Genomic DNA, 17844 nt, shown 5'->3' with positions numbered 1-17844 from the left:
AGGACATTATCTGGCTTTTTACCACAACTTCTATAGTATTGCATGCAGAGTGGCTCTGATTTATCATCATCAGTGGTCAAAGCTTTGGCAAATGCAACAAGTCAAGTTGTTATTTTAAAAGGATCATGTTTATGATTTTCCGTATGTGTCCAGTATGTAAGAGCAGATGGCCGTTAAATTCAATATTTCAGAGAACTGCCATTGGAATATCTAACACGTTTTGGACGGTCTCCACTCAGACATGAATAACCAGTCAAACTCCATGTGCAAGAAAACCCTTCTTTAATCCCTTGAAAACCTCACAGAAAGAGACCGCAACTGAGATCCAGACTGGAGGAGAGAGACAGAGCGAGAAGCGACCAAGGGCAAAAAGAAAAAAACAAAACAAAAAAAAAACCAACAAACAAATGTTTTTCCCATTAAACGTTCAGCTGACTGACCTTTTACCATTATTTCCAAACACTGGAACCATTGTCATCTGCACTTAAAAAAAGAAAATCTGTTTGTCCAGCATACCACGTAAACACTCAGAAGAACCAACCACATGAAATGACAGCAAAAATCACATAAATCCATCAATCAATCTAAGCCCTGCATGAGGGGACATAAACATTAAGCAGAACAGGTAAACTTTTTTGGCCTCAACGTACTGCATCACTAATACTTTTTGCCTTGAGCAAAATGAAAATACAGTGACATTCCTCCAGGGCTCACTAAGGTCAGTGATGCACTGGCAAGGCTCCACCATGGCAGAACGCTGCAGACAGGACACATCTCTATGAACCTTTTGCTGCCGGGGGAGGACGCTAAACATGAGCCAGAGTCGGTCCTTTTCCACAGGGATGCGCTGGGGCGCTGAAACCCAAAAGCCCCCCCAGTGAAAAAAATCAAAACAAGCTTCGGTTGTGGCAAGGACTGCGGTCAGATACTGTCTTAACACTGCCATATGAAAACAGAATAATAATGCAATAATCAACAGAACTACTTGTCATTCAACAGGCCTGCATAATCTGGGCAATTCCCCTCATTCCCTCATACGCTGTCCAATTATGAATCATTATAACATTGATGTCCACTTGAATGACGTAAACCACGGGGCCGATCTGGCCAGGAGTGTTGCTGTGGCAGCAGGAAGCTTCACATGTGATTTGGTTCCTGGGACTGCTATAGAGGAGTGACATTGCCAGGGGGTACAGCATCCACCAAGGTCAGGGCTGTTCTATCTCTTGATTGGACACATGACTGCGAGACTTCTACAAAGAGGCCAATAACAACAGGTTGAAGCGCACGAGGGCTCTGACTAACCAAGCCTGAAGGCCTTGTGCAGGTCACTTTGCCATGACCGCTACAGCACTCGACGGAAACTTCCAGCGAGTGCTCTAGTTCTGCAAATGACCCACCAAAGGCTTCAGCTAGGCTTCTATGTAACCAGTCCTCAGCCAGCTCCCCATTGGCTAACCAAATGTAGCTCTCTCACACCTGTTCAATCCAAGAGACAGAGCACAGCGGACTCTGATGGGCACCTTGGCTGGGCAAGGGAGTCCAGTCCATCAATGAGCTGCTATCTCAAGGCACTGATCAGTTTTAATTTGAGGGACGTTTGACCTGAACACAAGGGGCAGAGCTTAGGGGGGGAACGATTTAAGGTTTTAAGGGACTGAACAGGCTTGCATTTATGCTCTTTTTAAAAGAAAATTTCACTTTGCTGGATTTATTTTTTTCTTTAATCTGGGAACATTTCCATTTGAGCTCCAAATAAACTGAAGGCTGGCATATCACGTAACCAAAAACCTGTTCATCGTATCGTGGCAGGGGGTGCTTGGAGACAAGGGTTTCCTCCTGTTCTTGGGATTCAAACAAGACATGGAGTTCTATCACGGAGCAAGTCCACAATTTATTACATTCCTTTGTAGCCACCGGTGGTGACATTTTTTTTTTTTTTGCAGGTGACTTTTGTTGAGCCAGGACCAGCATGTGAGTAGAATTCGTGTGTTGAAGATAGACAACAACCCCCCAATCTAACCCTACTCAATCTACAGCTAAACTCCAATGGATTGAGTGAAGCTGAGAAGAAACAGACTGACAAGAAAGGGTTTTTTTTTTTTTGGGGGGGGGGGGGGGTATGAGGGGGGGATTCCTTTCCTTATGCTTAAATGTAAGATGAAACGTCGTTTCTGTGAGGTTTCCTGACTTCAACGAGAGAGAAAAAAACGTCCTAGTAGACCATCTCTTGAAGTCTCTTTTTTGTGTCTTTTGAGTTTTTACTACGACAAATACAGTCACACAACACGACATCCTTCTGCTGCGCCGGCCAGATGGGGGGAGAGGGGGAAGGAGGAAGAGAAAAACAAAAGAGAAAGGGATGAGGAGGAGGGAATAGAAGAGAGATAGAGAACATTCTAAGCCGCAGACATGCAGAGTTCCTCTGGTTCTGGGCCCCTCTTTGTCCTCCATGATGGAGGGAGAAAGAAAGAAAGAGGGGCAGAGAGAGAGAGAGAGAGAGAGAAAGAGAACGAGAGAAAGAGAAAAAGAAAAAGGTGGGAGAGGGACGGTGAGAAGGAGGCCGGTCGGTCACTTCTTGAGGGGCTGGTAGACAGAAGCGTTGGGGTCCAGGCCGGACGGGGTGGTGTCCATGAACTTGGAGGAGTAGTGCGGCGCCACGGGGCTCATGCTGCTGGTGTCTGCCGAGTAGGCCAGGCTGGGCATGACCGCCATCACCTCGGCGATCTTCTGCTTCAGGTCGGCGATCTCCTGCTCCTTCTGCAGGATCTGACCTGGAGACACGACACACGGAACGTCATTAACGACGGTGACAGTAACAACAGCGTAACCCATAGCATCACAGCATGCAATATGTAACCTGAGAGACCATACAACGACGTTGCAATAACGTTACAACGACGTTGCAATAACGTCAGGTCAATATTACACACACACTAGTTCCGCTGGAGCCGCTCGCCACCCTAAGACTCAAAACTGTCAGCGGACCACAGCGTGGAGGAGAGTGAAAACTGAGCACAATGAACCCGAGACAAAAGTTGTCCTTGGGTGTCCGGGAAACCGAAACAAAAGCCGTCCTCTGCGCCCAGCTATTCTGCTCATGTCTACTCCAGAGCAGCACGGGATAATAGGATGCTCAGACACACTCGATGAGCGGACTCTCCAGCCTTCGGGTGTTCAAGCTGCATTTAAGGAAACTGCAGTGACATTATACAAAATATCAGGATATGTTCAGAATATATCCTTTTTGGCATGTAAATAGGTGACAAACCCAGTAGATATTTATTAAACCCTATATACAGTATCTCAAGATTCTGCCTTAAGAAATGGCACTGACAATTCAATAGGGCTTCAAAGTATGTATGATTCCATATCAGGAACACCACTAATGCTCGACTTGGGGAAGGAAAGTGGAACCTTTCAAGGTCAAAAAAACATCAAAATATTAAAAGCATTCTGTGCCAAATACGGAATTATAACAGATTTCGTTACCCAAGCACAACGAGAGGATTAATGCTCTTTGAAAGCAACTACTAATTCAAAACTGAAAGTGTCTTATGAAACTCAAAGCAATAGTTGGCAAATCACCACGCCATTTTTTCCCACGATCCCAGAGTTGGCATCTCATTTTGCCAAGTCAAACAGGAAAGTGGCCGCAGGCAGTAAGCCCTGCTGCTCGATGATCAGGGGCGTGCTGGGGAAATCTCACAGCATCCCAACCACCCTCCTCGTGTCCAAATCTTCACTCAGAACGGCATGACACGACGCTGGTGGAAATCTAATCTGGCCGCCTTCTGTCAGCTTTCGCCATCGCTATCCCCCGCCACCATCAGCAGCTTTCTCAACACCGCCGCTACTCGCGAATGATTGAGCAGGATACAAATCCCTCTGCGCTGAGGCGCGGTCTTTGTGAGGGGAAAAACCAAAATATCGAGGATGACTCATGCCACCTTCTCTATAAACCTTTTTTTTAAAAATTATTATTCAGACAGCAAATTGTTATACAAGTTTAGTCTAGTTTTAGGATAAAATGAGATGTACTCCCAATTCCCCTATTCTTTTTGCATGAATGCTCTTTCACATTTGAATCACCAGTCAGGCAGGAGACTGAAGTGAACAGACAGGTGTCAGAATCATGCAGCAGTTAAAATGTCAGCATCAGGGCATGTTCAGGCAAACTGTTATGCTTGAAAATGGGAAAGCACCAAACTAAACCCTTTTGAACACGCCCAGTGTGCGCATGCCTCTGTGTAAGCATGACAGGATGCTAACGGTTCTGGAAAGATTCTGATTAAACAGAGTGCTTGTTGGAAGACCGGCTGCAGAGAGCTAGGAAAGTAGACACACCCACACCCACACCCACACACACACACACACCTTGTGCAATCTCCAGCTGCCTCTTGGCGTCGCCCAGCGCAGAGAAGAGGTCGAGCTTGATGCGCGTCTCGGCGCTCAGGCTGTTCTCCAGGTGCTGGGTTTTCTCCTGCATCGCCGAAAGCGCCGACATCAGCACCTCCGTGTCCTTCTCGTTCTCCTTATACTTGTGCAGCTCCTGCCACGTACGGGGAGACAACGGAGTCGCTCACAATTGGGATACAGTCATGCCAAAGACAAGTTTTACAACTAGACAATAAGATGGGGAAGAAGGACACTTGTCACAATAGCAAAATGACAAGAGGGACAAAAGCATAGCTAGGAGACCTTGCGCTCACACTGCCTCCTTGTGTGCGTACTGTACATTGGTGAATACATGAGTGTGTGTGTGTGTGTGTGTGTGCTTGGTACCTGCACTGTGAGCTCCAACTCGTGGATCTGCTCCTCTTTCTGTTTCAGGTCTTTGCTGAGCTTCTTGCACTCTGTCTCCAGCTCCGAGATTCGCCTCCGCAAGGAGTCTGTGCACTCCCCTCTGAGGAAACACACACACAAACAGTTATTACACAAGGAGTCTGTGCACTCCCTTTAGAACTAACATACATACAAACACACTCATTACACAAGGAGTCTGCACTCCCTTTAGAACTAACATAAACACAAACAGCTATTACACAAGGAGTCTGTGCACTCCCTTTAGAACTAACATGCATACAAACAGCTATTACACAGGGAGTCTGTGCACTCCTCTCTGAGGAAACACACACAAACACAATCATTACACAAAGAATCTGTGCCCTCCCTTTTGAAACAAATACACACATACAAACAGACTCAAAACTCAAGAGGGAACTCTTGGATTGAACAGGTTCTGGGATAGCGAGTTTAATATCATAATGCTTGTTGTTAGAGACACAAGTCATGTGTCTGTATTGCATCTGTGTGTGTGTGTGTGTGTGTGTGTGTGTGTGAGAGGGAGGTAGTGGGTCCGTACCGTGAGGCGGCGGCGAGAGCGACAGCGCGGGCGGCCGTGGCCTCCTCCAGCTTCTTGCGCTTCCTCTCGTCGGCCAGCTGTTTCTCGGCAGCTGCCCGCGCCTCCTGCTCCTGCTTCAGCCTGCGCTCCAGCGAGCCCAGCGCCTGCCGCTCCTTCTGCTTCCCCTGCACCGCACTGTGCAGCCTGCACACACACGTGCGCACACACACACATGCACACACACACACACACACGTGCGCACACACAGAAGACAGACTTGTAAAACATTGCATTGTACACAACACTGGATTACTCAACCACATGTAAATGTCAGGATCATCATCATCATCATCAATCTTCAGCATCAACATTACAACATACACAGACAATACACTACACACACACACACACACACACACACACACACACACATCATATCTTTCCACATGTCTAGCCCAGAGGAAGTACACTGATGGTGTTGCAAACACCCTGCTCTAACAGATATTACCACATGGCTCAACACCTGTTCTGCCGCAGCAAAGTCATTTTCATAGAAGTGATTTAACACTCACAGGTGCAAACCATCACACAGGTACATGCAGTCACACCCACACAGTATCACACACACACATACGCACACACACAGACATATTCACTCACTTGTTCTGTAGGACCTCGTTCTCCTGCCGCAGCTGTCCGAGCTCGGAGCGCACGCTCCTCTCGGCGCTGCCCAGAGCCCCCAGCTGGCTGCGCAGGTCCTGCTCCACCTGACGGCTGGCCTGCAGCTCCGCCTTCAGACGCTTCACGTCCTGCTCCAGCCTGAGAGAGAGAGGGAGAGAGAGAGAGAGAGAGAGAGAGAGAGACAGAGGCAGAGAGAGAGAGAGAGCTCAGAAAGACAGAGACAGAAACAGATAGAGATAGAGAGAGAGACAGAGAGGCAGACAGAGAGAGGGAGAGAAAGAGAGAGAGAGGAGAAAGCAGAAAGACAGACAGACACAGAAACAGATAGAGACAGATAGAGATAGAGAGACAGACAGAGAGGCAGACAGAGAGGGACAGAGAGAGAGAGAGCAGAAAGACAGAGAGATAGAGAGAGGAAAGCAAGGAAAGTTAAATAAGGACCATGCGGAGTAGGAAAGGAAAGCCAAGGGAGAGGGAGGCAGAGAGTGCCAAGCCTCACAAGTCCGTGGCACATCACACCAGCATAGCCATAGTTTCTGCATGGCACTTCATCACCTCACTTTCACTGTATGGATCACCGGCCATGACTCACTGCAGTGTGAGAGAGTGTGGGGTAGTATATTTGTGTGAAATTAGACACGTGCATGTGCATGATCATATGGGCGACTATATAGCAATGTATATGTTTTGGTTTTGTATTTGTATTTGTATTTGTTTCTTGGGGATTCGGTCGCCTGGGAGCTAGAACAACAACAAGTGTTTGTGTAAGTTCAAGAGCTGCATGTGGCTTCTCAGATTATACCACTTGCTGTGAGCAGCCTGGAGTTATCTGGGCGGTCTGTTGTGGATGTCAAGTGTTTGCTTCAGCATAAGACCTACTGCAATCTCTTTAAGCACAGGGTGGGACAACAGGTGTGCTAGCGAAATCCTGTCTCCTTACCACGCCATGTTGTTTGTTAAGAAACAATGGAAATCGGTATGAAAGAAGGTAAGCAGGACACACATTTGTAATGACTTAATGAACAATAATGATCAATATCGGTACTTTGGAAGTACATACAGATTGATCATTTCAACGGGTGCATCCCAATTGTGAGGTTTATCATTGCATCAACCAGACCTGGATTTAAATCTCGCGCTGGGGCTGGATGTAGTTATTCACGTGGTCCAATGCAGTAATAATGTGGTCCAATGCATCTGAATGTAACCTAACCAAACCAGACCTCCAAGCAAGTAGGGTCAAGAGGGTAATAGATACCTTTGCACAACCACCAATAAAATGGTGTGAACAGGCGTGTGCTTTTGTCTTGGTGTCTGAGGCTGTGTAAGGGTGTGTACCTCAGCAGTGCCTCTGGTTTGCTGAGCTGGTTGTTGGGGATGCAGTTCTCCAGCGTGTCTTTGTTGTGACACGCGGAGGCGCCCTTGCCCCCGCCGCTCCTCTGCTTCTTGTCGCCCTTGCCCGAGGCTACGGGCTGCTGGGCCGAGGACGGCACGCTCCCGTTGGCCGTGCCGTTGCCCCGGGGCGAGGAGTTGCCCGCCGCCGCCGCTGCTGCTGCCGCCGCGCTGGCGTTCTTCTGGTTCTTGGCGTTGCAGTTGGACGAGGAGGACGAGGAGCAGCAGGAGGAGAAGGAGTTCTCCTCCTTGAGCAGCAGGTTCTCGGCACTGTCGCTGTGGCTCAGTCTCTTGCTGTTGCCGTTGGGCTGCGTCTCCATGTACTCCTGCTCCTTGCTGGAGCTGCTGCTGCTGCTGCTGCTGCTGTCGCCGCTCTGCTGGGCCCCCGACGACCCCTGGCCCTTGCGCCCCTTCTCCCGGTACTCCAGCTCGGGCAGGGGCCCCGAGGACGGCTTCTTGCCCACGGCGGGGCCTCCGTTCTGGGACACGGGCGTCTGAGAGTCCTCGGACATCCCTTTGGCGGCTGCAGCTGGACAACACAAGGGAGGGAGGGAGGGAGGGGGAGGTTGGTGAGTGAATCAGCCAACAGCTGAGCTCAAGCAAGTACTGGATGAAAATGAATTGAGAGGAGAGAGTGTGAATGGGACAGTCGCCATGAGGGGGACAGCCTTAGAGAGTGCCAAGCTAAGCCAATGAGAGCACTACAATGAGAACGCTACCATGAGAAATCAAGGTCTGCTTTCAGCACATCCACTACAAAGTGCACTATAGTGAATGACTGAAGTTTTGGTTCACTAGATAGACCACTGCAGCTCTGGAAAACATTAAGAGACCACTGCACATTTTTCTGAGGTCATTCAACAGCTGCTGAGTGACATTCGTATGAGTTGACTGTCATAGTCAAATATGACCATCAACTCATTTGAATGTCACTCAGCAGCTGTAGGATGACCTCAGAAAAATGTGCAGTGGTCTCTTAATATTTTCCTGAGCTCAATAGAGAGTGAGTGGGTGTGGTTCTGAACACAGGTGAGAAGAGAGCCCCCATGCTCCTCCTGCTTCTCCTCCTGCTCCTCCTCCTGCTCCTCCTCACCTTCCTCCGCTTCCCTCTCCTGCCTCTGGAGCAGCTGCTGCTCTGGTGGCAGGGCCTGCTGCAGGAGCTGCATGTAGAACTCATTCTCCTTCTGCACCTCTTTCTGTTTGCGCACGCGCATTTTGTAGCTGACGTAGCTCTTGAAGCCAAAGCCCAGCGTCACCACCGGGTAGCCAATACTGTGAGGGGGGAGAGAGGGGAAAAAAAGGAAGAGAAATACAAGAGATTAGGGTGGCTTATACTGGTACTAATTCTCTATTGAGGAACATTTTGAATATGAAAATATTTTCCAGGTATTGCAAATCACACAAGCAGTAGGAAATGACACGTCAGCGGCAGTAGAAAATGTCACATCAGCAAATGCCAAATCTTCAAAGCATATTCCCGCATTTGTGCAGCGTTCCCAAAAGGTCTCTATTTCTGTAGATTGGTTGTGTCTCGCCCGCCCACTACATGTTGTTATTTGCCCAAACCACCAGTCAGGTCAGGCGCCAACTATCTTCACACTTCAGAGCACCTCTTCACTTCCTCCCTCTCCAGTGTGTGTGTGGTCTGATACGTCTGCCTGCTGAGGGAGGACCCAGAGCATCGCTGCTCAGGGGGAGGCCAGGCTGCTTGCCCTGCTCCTCTCAGTGGAAGTAACGCAGATACACAAGTTAATGGGGTGTGTGAGGGATCTGGCATAGCTCTGGGCTGCATCTTTCAACAGGCCTCTGCAGCAGCTAAACTGCACACCAAGCACTGTAGCGTCCAAACAGCAGCTGCACAACCAGCATGGTGTGGCTTTTTCGGATCGGTCACAGGTGCTGTTGTCATTCATCTGTGTTTAAGAAGACCCTGACTGAGCTCTTCTTCTCTTACAGCGAGGTGTTAAACGTTTCGTCGCTGAAGCCGACCTTACAGGTCTTTTTATCCAGTCATCTTAGGATTACTAAAGAATGCTCGACGGTTACGGCAACATCTTTTGCTAGAGTTCCGTTTTTTCTTTTTCTTTTCCAACTGCAGCTGAAGGAAAATGAGAGTCAGTCTATGAAGCATCACTGCCAGATCAGTTGTCTGCATTCTGCCATGTTGGTGTCCATTTCCAAAACACCAGGGGTCCTTCAGCAAAACCCAATTGTGTTGGCAACGGAGGTCCTGTTTGGTTATTTGCTGAGAAATAGTACCATGGGAACAGTCCTAAACTCCAGACAATGAACAGTGCAAGCTAGAGAGGCAAGGACAAGACGCCAAGCGCCATCATCCTCTATTTGGTACTGGGCATCCCAGCATTTCATGAAGCTCTGTCTGTCATGTCAAGTAAGCAGCAAGACTGGCTAGTGCCTCTGGTCAGTTTTGATACGTTTGTGATGATTTGAAGCTACTTACCAGTGTGCCGCAAATGGACGGCACAGGTCCACATGGAAGTTTTTCAGATCCTTGAATCTGATAGCTGCCTCGATATATACAAAGAGTATCCATAGCGATACTGTTGGGAGACACACTCCTCTTTCTGTGAAGGAGAGAAGAAAAGAAAGAGAGAACATAGACAAGTTAAAAAACAAGTAGGCCAATAATTAAAGAGGAGTTAAGATAAGATAAAATAAAATAAAATAAGATAAGATAAGATAAGATGAGTTAAACTGGTGAATCTAGAGACAGAGTTCCTCATGGCCAGTCCCAGCATATGGAGGACATGACAGAGATAGGGGGGGGGGGGGGGGGATCCTGGGCAAAAGAGGAGAGGAGGGGACCGAGACAACATATTCAACTCCAGGGTCATTCCACCGTCACAACTGATAAATCATAGGCCAAATAGGACAGCCACCTGATACACACCCAGAAGAATTCTCAGAAGGATAAATTAGACCACACACACACACATAGCAAACACTCTGCAGTATTGCATAATTCAAGGAGCACCTCTCAAAGTTACTAATGAGTAGCACACTGCCATCATACATGGCCCCTTCAGAAATGTCACAGTAGAGAGCAGAAATTAAAGAATAAATACTTCATATCAGTTCTGTATGATTACCTCATTCATTTCTGAACAAAACTCTCCCTCTCCGACAGACAGACAGACACACACACACTGCCCAGTAAAACCTACTGATCCAGCTGATAGATAAATAGATACCACTGGGGTTGAGGAATCGCTAGAGTTATAATAAAGAGCAACCATTTTAAGATCAGCAATGGATTTCATAATCTTAATTTCCCTCTATTCAAATTCAAGGTGGCTTTCAGCTACTTTAGGCAAATGAATTGTCTCCAGCTGGTTTGCAACATCAGCAGCATCTATAAACAAATGGTTGCTTTCTTTTTTTTATTATTATTTTTTAACTGTAAACTATGGAACTGGACTAACACATACCACATACTGTAGCTGGATTTGAAAATGGCGACATTAAGGACCCCTTTATCTTCTTGATACGGTTTCTCTCCTTTTTGCTTTAATGCATGTTTGTCCGAAAATTGACCTGATTCACTTGCCATTAGAGTTAGCGAATATTTATTTTGGACATGTTTAACTAAAAACTATTACATGTCTATAACAGCATTCCAGCTATGGAAAAGACACATAGATATGCATTTTCTTAATACACGACATAAATGGAATTATTACCTGCAACATAAGGTTAACACAACCTGCTTTGGTGACATATTTTGGAGTCATGGTCATAATGTGACACAACAAAGATTTATAACAACATGTATAAGATATTAGGTATAATTGCCAAAAGCTGGCTATCTATAAAATGAGTCTACCGGTTTCTTCATAAGGACAACTATGCACTAAATAACCATATAATTTTGGGCCTGCTGTGTCTCATCTGTAGTTTCTGGCAAATATCTCACATACATGAAGTGCAGAGCCAACTTCAAGCTCCGTGACTAGTGAATTGGCAAAGTTAGCTTAACTACAAATGACCCAGTGGATCAAGCCAGGATCACAGACCCCCTCTGGTCTCAAGTGTTCTGCCAAATCTCCATTGCGCACCTTCTAAGAAAAAGAAAACGCTACCCAGCCAACCCTCATTAGACACAGCCTACCGACATTCTGAGAACAAAATGCCACAGGCACTGTGCTGCCAGACTCTACCGCAGTGGGTGAAACAGCCAAGACTTCAAAAATACAAACATTTGTGCAAGCGCTTAACAGTCCAGATTCAAACTGCAAACCTTGATTTAGTTCTAAATCTTTACAAAGCCACAGTGAAAACCTACACTGGGTTACATGTGCAGGTGAGCACATCATGTTAAAATGAATGTGTGGGAGGGTGTGCTTACCTGTATGCCACACGTACTGCACCCAGACGTAGGTGCTGGCTGCGAAGAAGAGCCACTGCACAGGTATGAAGAGCAGGCAAATGATATCTGATGTAAACGCCACACACACAAAGAACACTGAAAACGCCTGGAAGAGACGGGGAGAAACAGGAGGAAAAGTGGGTTTTAGAGAAGGCTTGCAGACAGCCTGATATTTCAAAACAAAGATAATGAGGAAGAAATAATGACATTGAGATGAAAAAGCCTGAAAACACAAATTAAATGTAGAGGAAATCTTTTTTTTTTTGGTAAAATTGAGTTGATTGCTCCTTCTGGTCTTCTAGCTGTCTGTTCAGTGTTTGCATGAATACTAGAGAGTTTTTGAGCACACAGTCCTTGCTCTGTAAATGGGAAGACAGCACAGTGGCTCGGTCTGAACTGTACCCAAGACAATCCAATCAGCACAGTGCTTCAGGGGTACAGGAGGAAGGAGTGCCATTCGATTGACTGTCGAGCAGCACAAATAATAACAACCGTTTACGAAACTGCGTCGCAAATTGCATCTTCACCAAAGCAGGCTGCTTCAAACACAAACCCACAAGCCCTCGCAGCCACACTATGGCACAATGCTGCGCTGGTGAAAGGTCACCTGAGTTGTGCGGGACGTGTGTGTCCTTGTGAGTGTTGTGTGTGTGTGTGTGTGTTGTTGCTTTGTGTCTTGTTCCACAAAATAGTGTAATTACTGTTGTGGTGCACCTGCTGTGCCGCCTGAATATTCCTCTGAACTTTGAGTTAATGATGCGTGACATTTACTGCACAACGCAATTTCCCCGTGCAGCTTTGGGGCAACCGAGCAAATGCAACAGCGAAACCGTGTCCATTACTCTGTGGCAAACAATATTATACAGGCGCAATCAGTATGCATCACAAATCACTAAATATGAAAATGGGGTCCGCTGGACAGGCCTGTATGATGAAATGGAAACGACCCAGAGGGAGGCTGGAAGCGGAATGTGATGCAACACTCGAGAGGGGGGCGGGGGCATGCCCTCATCCTGCGGTGTCGTGGCTGCTGGTTTGCTGATAGATTGGATGTAAGCCTTTAAATCGCGGCAGCAGTAATACACGTTAAATAAGATTATGGACAGCGTGGTGACCCTGCTGCTCCAGAGATGACAGGAAAGAAAAGATAACGCGGGGGGGAAACCCGGCGTGGGGTGGGGGCTGGGCGGGCGTGGGAGCTTGCCAGTCTGTGTTACAGTCCGCGGCATTAATCTAATCTTCCACGCTGAAAATCGCGAGGGGTTGGTTGGTTTGCCCTCAAAACGACAACCCGGCTGACTTTCGGCGACCTGACACAGAAAGCCAGCGGGCTCCATGCTTGGCCTTTGGTACACAAAAGTGACCATGACAACACCAGTCTTTGACAATAAAGGCCATACAGGTTCAGGATAACAGATGGAAAGGGATCAGCTCATGTAGGGCTTCTTCATGTCAACCAGCTGGAGGTGAACCGAGTACTTATGAAGCATTTACTGAATTGCATTCATTTTGCATGCATATGATCTATTGCATTGTTGCCCTGTTGCACATCAGGAGAGAACACAAAGAAAGAACACAGACAAACACTCTGCAATCAACATACAAAAGTTTCATTAAACTTTCATCAATCTGCAAAATGCATTTTACAAAGGCTTTCCGCTGAGCGGGTTTACATAACAACAACAACAACAGCAGCAGCAGCAGCAGCAGCAGCAGCAGCAGCTGTATGATCTCAAACTCACCAGGCCCTGGTAGCGGAAGGAGTCGTACACACTCCGGATGAAGAGCCAGAAGGGCCACAGGTACTCAAACCTGAAGTCCAGCACAAAGTCTGCAAGCAACACCAGCCCCCACACCACCAGGAACTTCAGGTACAGGAACGTACTGATGGAGAGGGAGGAAAAGCAGAAAATGAGTGAATTTCATCCAAACTGATGTCACTTTTGTAGCCTATGTGTCAAGTTTGAAAAATGTAAACTTGACACATAACACTGAAAGACAAATAAGTAATCATCAAGATGCAGCTGATAGACTTAACTAGATCATGATATTTAATGTTATTTCTTGCGAGGTCATACATATGACAATAGGAATACAGTCTTGAGAATAGCTATCCGCGAGGGCTCTCACCGTAGGTATAGACTCAGAGTAGGTAGGTTTGAACTCTACATGCAAGCTGCCCAAGTGGCAGTGCATATGCACGGCATCGGCTATTTAATCCATAATGTCGAATGGCAAAATCTTATCATGGGGAGGAATAATGGGCAATACGGCACATCCATAGATCACATTACACAGAAAATTGGCCTTGTGAAGTGTGAAGTATTCAGCATGTAAAAAGTGTCACATAGGGCCTTCTTTCAATCATGGTGGATCACCAGTCAGTCACACACATGGACATGTGGATATGACATCTTGCCAGTGGTATTAAGACATGATGAAATCATTTGGGCAGTGTGCCAAGGCTTCACATGGAACACCAACCAAACATGTCACACATCAGACACGTGCAAGAAAATGTGTTGCATTTATATATATAATATCTTTCCTCACGTATCTTCTCTCACGAGCGGTCTACTCTGCTGCTAGACTATTCCACTAAACACTCATCTTAAAAGCAGAGCTGAGGCAATCCCATGAAGACATGGCAGCCTGATGTGCTAGCAGAGTGTGTGCATGTGTTCATTTCCCAGGTTTGGGAGATTACACCCATGTTTAGCATTTGGGCTAAGCTGCTTATGATATGCAAGTCTCACTGGGCATGTGTTATGTTCATTCTGGCAATGGACATTTGCATCTCAGCATTCATCACGGCCACCCACTTAGAATGCCTACTAACAACTACACCCTTTGAGCTACTCGGAGAGGTAGACTGATAAAGAAGCTCCTAGCACCTTGTAGAACCATACTGAACAAGGGATGCCCAAAAGTGGAGAGCAACTAAATGAATGTCAGAGGCAGTAGTGAAATGAAAAGTTTGAAAGTCTTATCTACAATACAGAGGGTCATTAACTGCACTGTAGTGGTGGTTATTAATACTGGTAGATTCTTTCCTCTAAATACCACCACAGCTGTAGAGCAGTTCCTAACCCCAATGTAGGGTGCAGCAAGATCGCCTGTGAGGAAACATCCATGAAGATGAGTAGACATGGCCACTGGGCTTTCCCACACCCACATTCACATGATGTTATTATCACTATATTTGTTCAAAAGAGAAGGCTTTTGAAACAGGTGGAAACAGCTTCAGTACATCAGAGAGTTCTGCTGTATAATACACTTTCTGCCCCTGTATAACTCCAAACATACAACTTCCTGACATAAAAACAGTGGTAGGCTATACCTTTAAGTGGTCACAGCCACAGGTTCCTCATAACATAACACAGGGATGCAAGTAAAAGAGCAAATTTAGAAAGCCACTGTGGTTTCCTGCAAATATGAGCCTATCCTTCAATCATCTACATTTGATTCAAACTCATGGAGCAGAAACCCGTGAAAGGTTCTCGAATCTAAACGTCAAAGTGCTTGGATGGGAACCAAGGGGAAGTGTAGCTACTGTCTGAACTAACCGAAAATACTGTGCCAGAGTGATCCTGATATTTCATACACTCATGATGGCAAACATCAAGTTAAACTTCCGCGCCACCCACTTTCCATTGCAACACAAATACAAGAAAGAATGCGTTGAATTATGTTAGCTTGATGAGGACACTTGTTAAGTTCACATTAATCAGGCTGCAGGAAGGATTACTTGGCGGTGTGGCAAGTCACGATAACGTCAGATGCCAGATATAACATTGGGCCTGAGCTACCTGCACTGTTAACAAAAGTCAAAAGGAGTCATCTTCTTTACAGTGCTGAACAAATAACCCGACTAAATACAATGAGCGTATAATGCCATACTGATACATACTCCCCAAGCAGCATTAAACTGCAGCCAAAATGTAGCAGTTAGTAACGTTAATGATGCCAGCTCACCTCAACAGATGCTAACTAGCCAGCTAACGTTAGCTGACAGGGATCTCGAGCCAGCACCATATCAACATACTGTAAATAACAGTTAAACAGACAAAAACGAAAATGTCTGCAGTGTCAGGTAGCTATCTCGTGTGGTTCAGTACATAATATTCGGAATATAAAGACACCGCATTGCATGGTGGTGGACTCATTTTGTTTTTTTAAATAACATCAACAGCAGCTGTTGTTAGCCAAGTAAGCTAAACGTTAGCTTCACAAATGGCTTACTTAAATGCAGTTAGCTAGCTAGCCAACGTCCGCGTAGCTAACGTCAAATAGCATAACGTGAGAAGTTATTTACACAGCTCACAATATCAGCGCCATATGTAGGTAACAGTAATGTTTGCAAGGTCTAGAGATGTGTCCGTTCAATCAAAAGTCAGAGCCAAAGACCCAGCTAAATCATGTTTCATTATCAAATTAATAACATAGCAACGACAGCAACAAAACACTGGGGAACGACAATCAGCAGTTGATAATTGGCTAGCTCAATTGCTAGTATAACTTCTTTGGATAACCGACGCTTGGTAAATTGTTTTTAATGGGAAACGTTGAGGTGATGTTACTGAGTTGCTTAACGTTGGTTGGTTATAGCTAGCCAGCTTGTTAGCATTACATTGATCCTAACAAAGGTAGCCAGGTAGCTAGCATGCTAACTAGCTATTTCCACGATAACCCAGCTCAGATAAAGGACCCACAGCTATACGCCATACCTGCCGTATATACCCTCGGTGATTCGGTTCCGTTTTAACGGCCGTCGGAGTTTGCTGCAGTCCGCATTGCGCCGCTTCATCCTCCCCTCCTTCGCTTTGGCTTTTCAATTCTTACTGTTGTATTTTCCAGTTTTCTTTCTTGGTTGAGTGTACCTACTAAGGAAGGATTTCAAGTAATGCAGCTATCGTTGTTATTGTTTTTTCCACTGAAACAAAGAAATAAATAAAAACACTGTCTTCAAGGCCCTCCTCTTTCCTTCAGCGCAGACTCAACAACACACGCGACAGTTTACATACACGAGCTTGCCAGACAATCTGCTTATCCAATCAGTTCGTTCTTTACCGTCTATCATTTTGATTGATACAACAACTAGCCATATGTATTGCCATGTTCGACCACGACCACCAAGAGTGGAACAGAGGAACGGCAAAAAAATCTTCTGATGAGTTTCCCTCCATTCAGCCAATCAACATTTTTGTGGACAAATCAGGTATGACATGCTACCCTATCAAAAACATTTTCTAACCCTCTAGGCGGGATCTTGGGCGGGCTATCAACGTTTCTGGCGTAGGTAGGCTACGCAGTTTGTTGCTCAGATTACGTTGGCAGCGCACAGTGACAGCTGCGTACATAGCCTACCAAATCACACAGTAGACCCACCATAACAGTAGGCACAGCAGACCCATAACAGCCAGCACGAAAGGCCATCAGTGGCAGCTGAGGTGGGTTAGCTAAAAGGAGAGACTGGATAACGCTGTAGGGATATTCAGGGCTAAAGGCTGTCTAGTCATGTAGGCCGAGTAGCCTACCACCAGACATAATTTGCTTGGGAAAGTCTGGACAGAACCATCAACATAAACCTCGTTTAGGATAATAGCATATTCATACCTCCTCCTCATATTCCAAATAGTAACCTTGATTGCTAGTCGCAGGACTTCAATGTTGGCCTATAGGCCTATCCAAATAATGACAGCAGCCATGAGGAATGACAACAAATAGACACATTTGTATTAAAATGAATCATTTATACATGTTTTTTTTTGTCTCAATCACAACATTATAATGTATTAAAATGGAAATATACAAAATTTAAATAATTATTGATTCATGTGTACAGTAGTACATTGTTTATTCATAGGAGACTACATGTTCCTGTGATCGGCTTTCATAAACAAAAATCTCCAGTGTGATCTTTTGTAACTCTTAAAGAATCATTTGCATGGTGAAATTCAGAAAAAAAAGTACATCATATCCATGGTCATTTTGACTTAATAATCTTGACACGCTCTTCTATATCCTGTAATACATTGAT

At 45.9% G+C, this 17844-nt stretch overlaps 1 protein-coding gene across 1 annotated transcript; it reads right to left on the bottom strand.

Annotated features, from left to right (window-relative positions):
* Positions 1 to 265: 265 nt before the first annotated feature.
* Positions 266 to 16922, bottom strand: maco1b (macoilin 1b). Its single transcript, XM_062523827.1, has 11 exons — positions 16532 to 16922; positions 13547 to 13688; positions 11784 to 11910; positions 9879 to 10002; positions 8511 to 8689; positions 7364 to 7946; positions 6005 to 6163; positions 5366 to 5548; positions 4786 to 4906; positions 4378 to 4552; positions 266 to 2774 (listed from the first exon to the last, which is right to left on the bottom strand). Exons 1-11 carry the CDS (start codon positions 16609 to 16611, stop codon positions 2572 to 2574), a joined length of 2076 nt encoding a protein of 691 aa, XP_062379811.1. The 5' UTR covers positions 16612 to 16922; the 3' UTR covers positions 266 to 2571.
* Between the last annotated feature and the right edge of the window lie 922 nt (positions 16923 to 17844).

This window comes from Sardina pilchardus, chromosome 20 (genome assembly GCF_963854185.1).
Source record: "Sardina pilchardus chromosome 20, fSarPil1.1, whole genome shotgun sequence".
NCBI lineage: Eukaryota > Metazoa > Chordata > Actinopteri > Clupeiformes > Clupeidae > Sardina > Sardina pilchardus.
The sequence above is the reverse complement of the archived record's forward strand: the minus strand, read 5'-3'. Positions and strand labels throughout refer to the sequence as shown.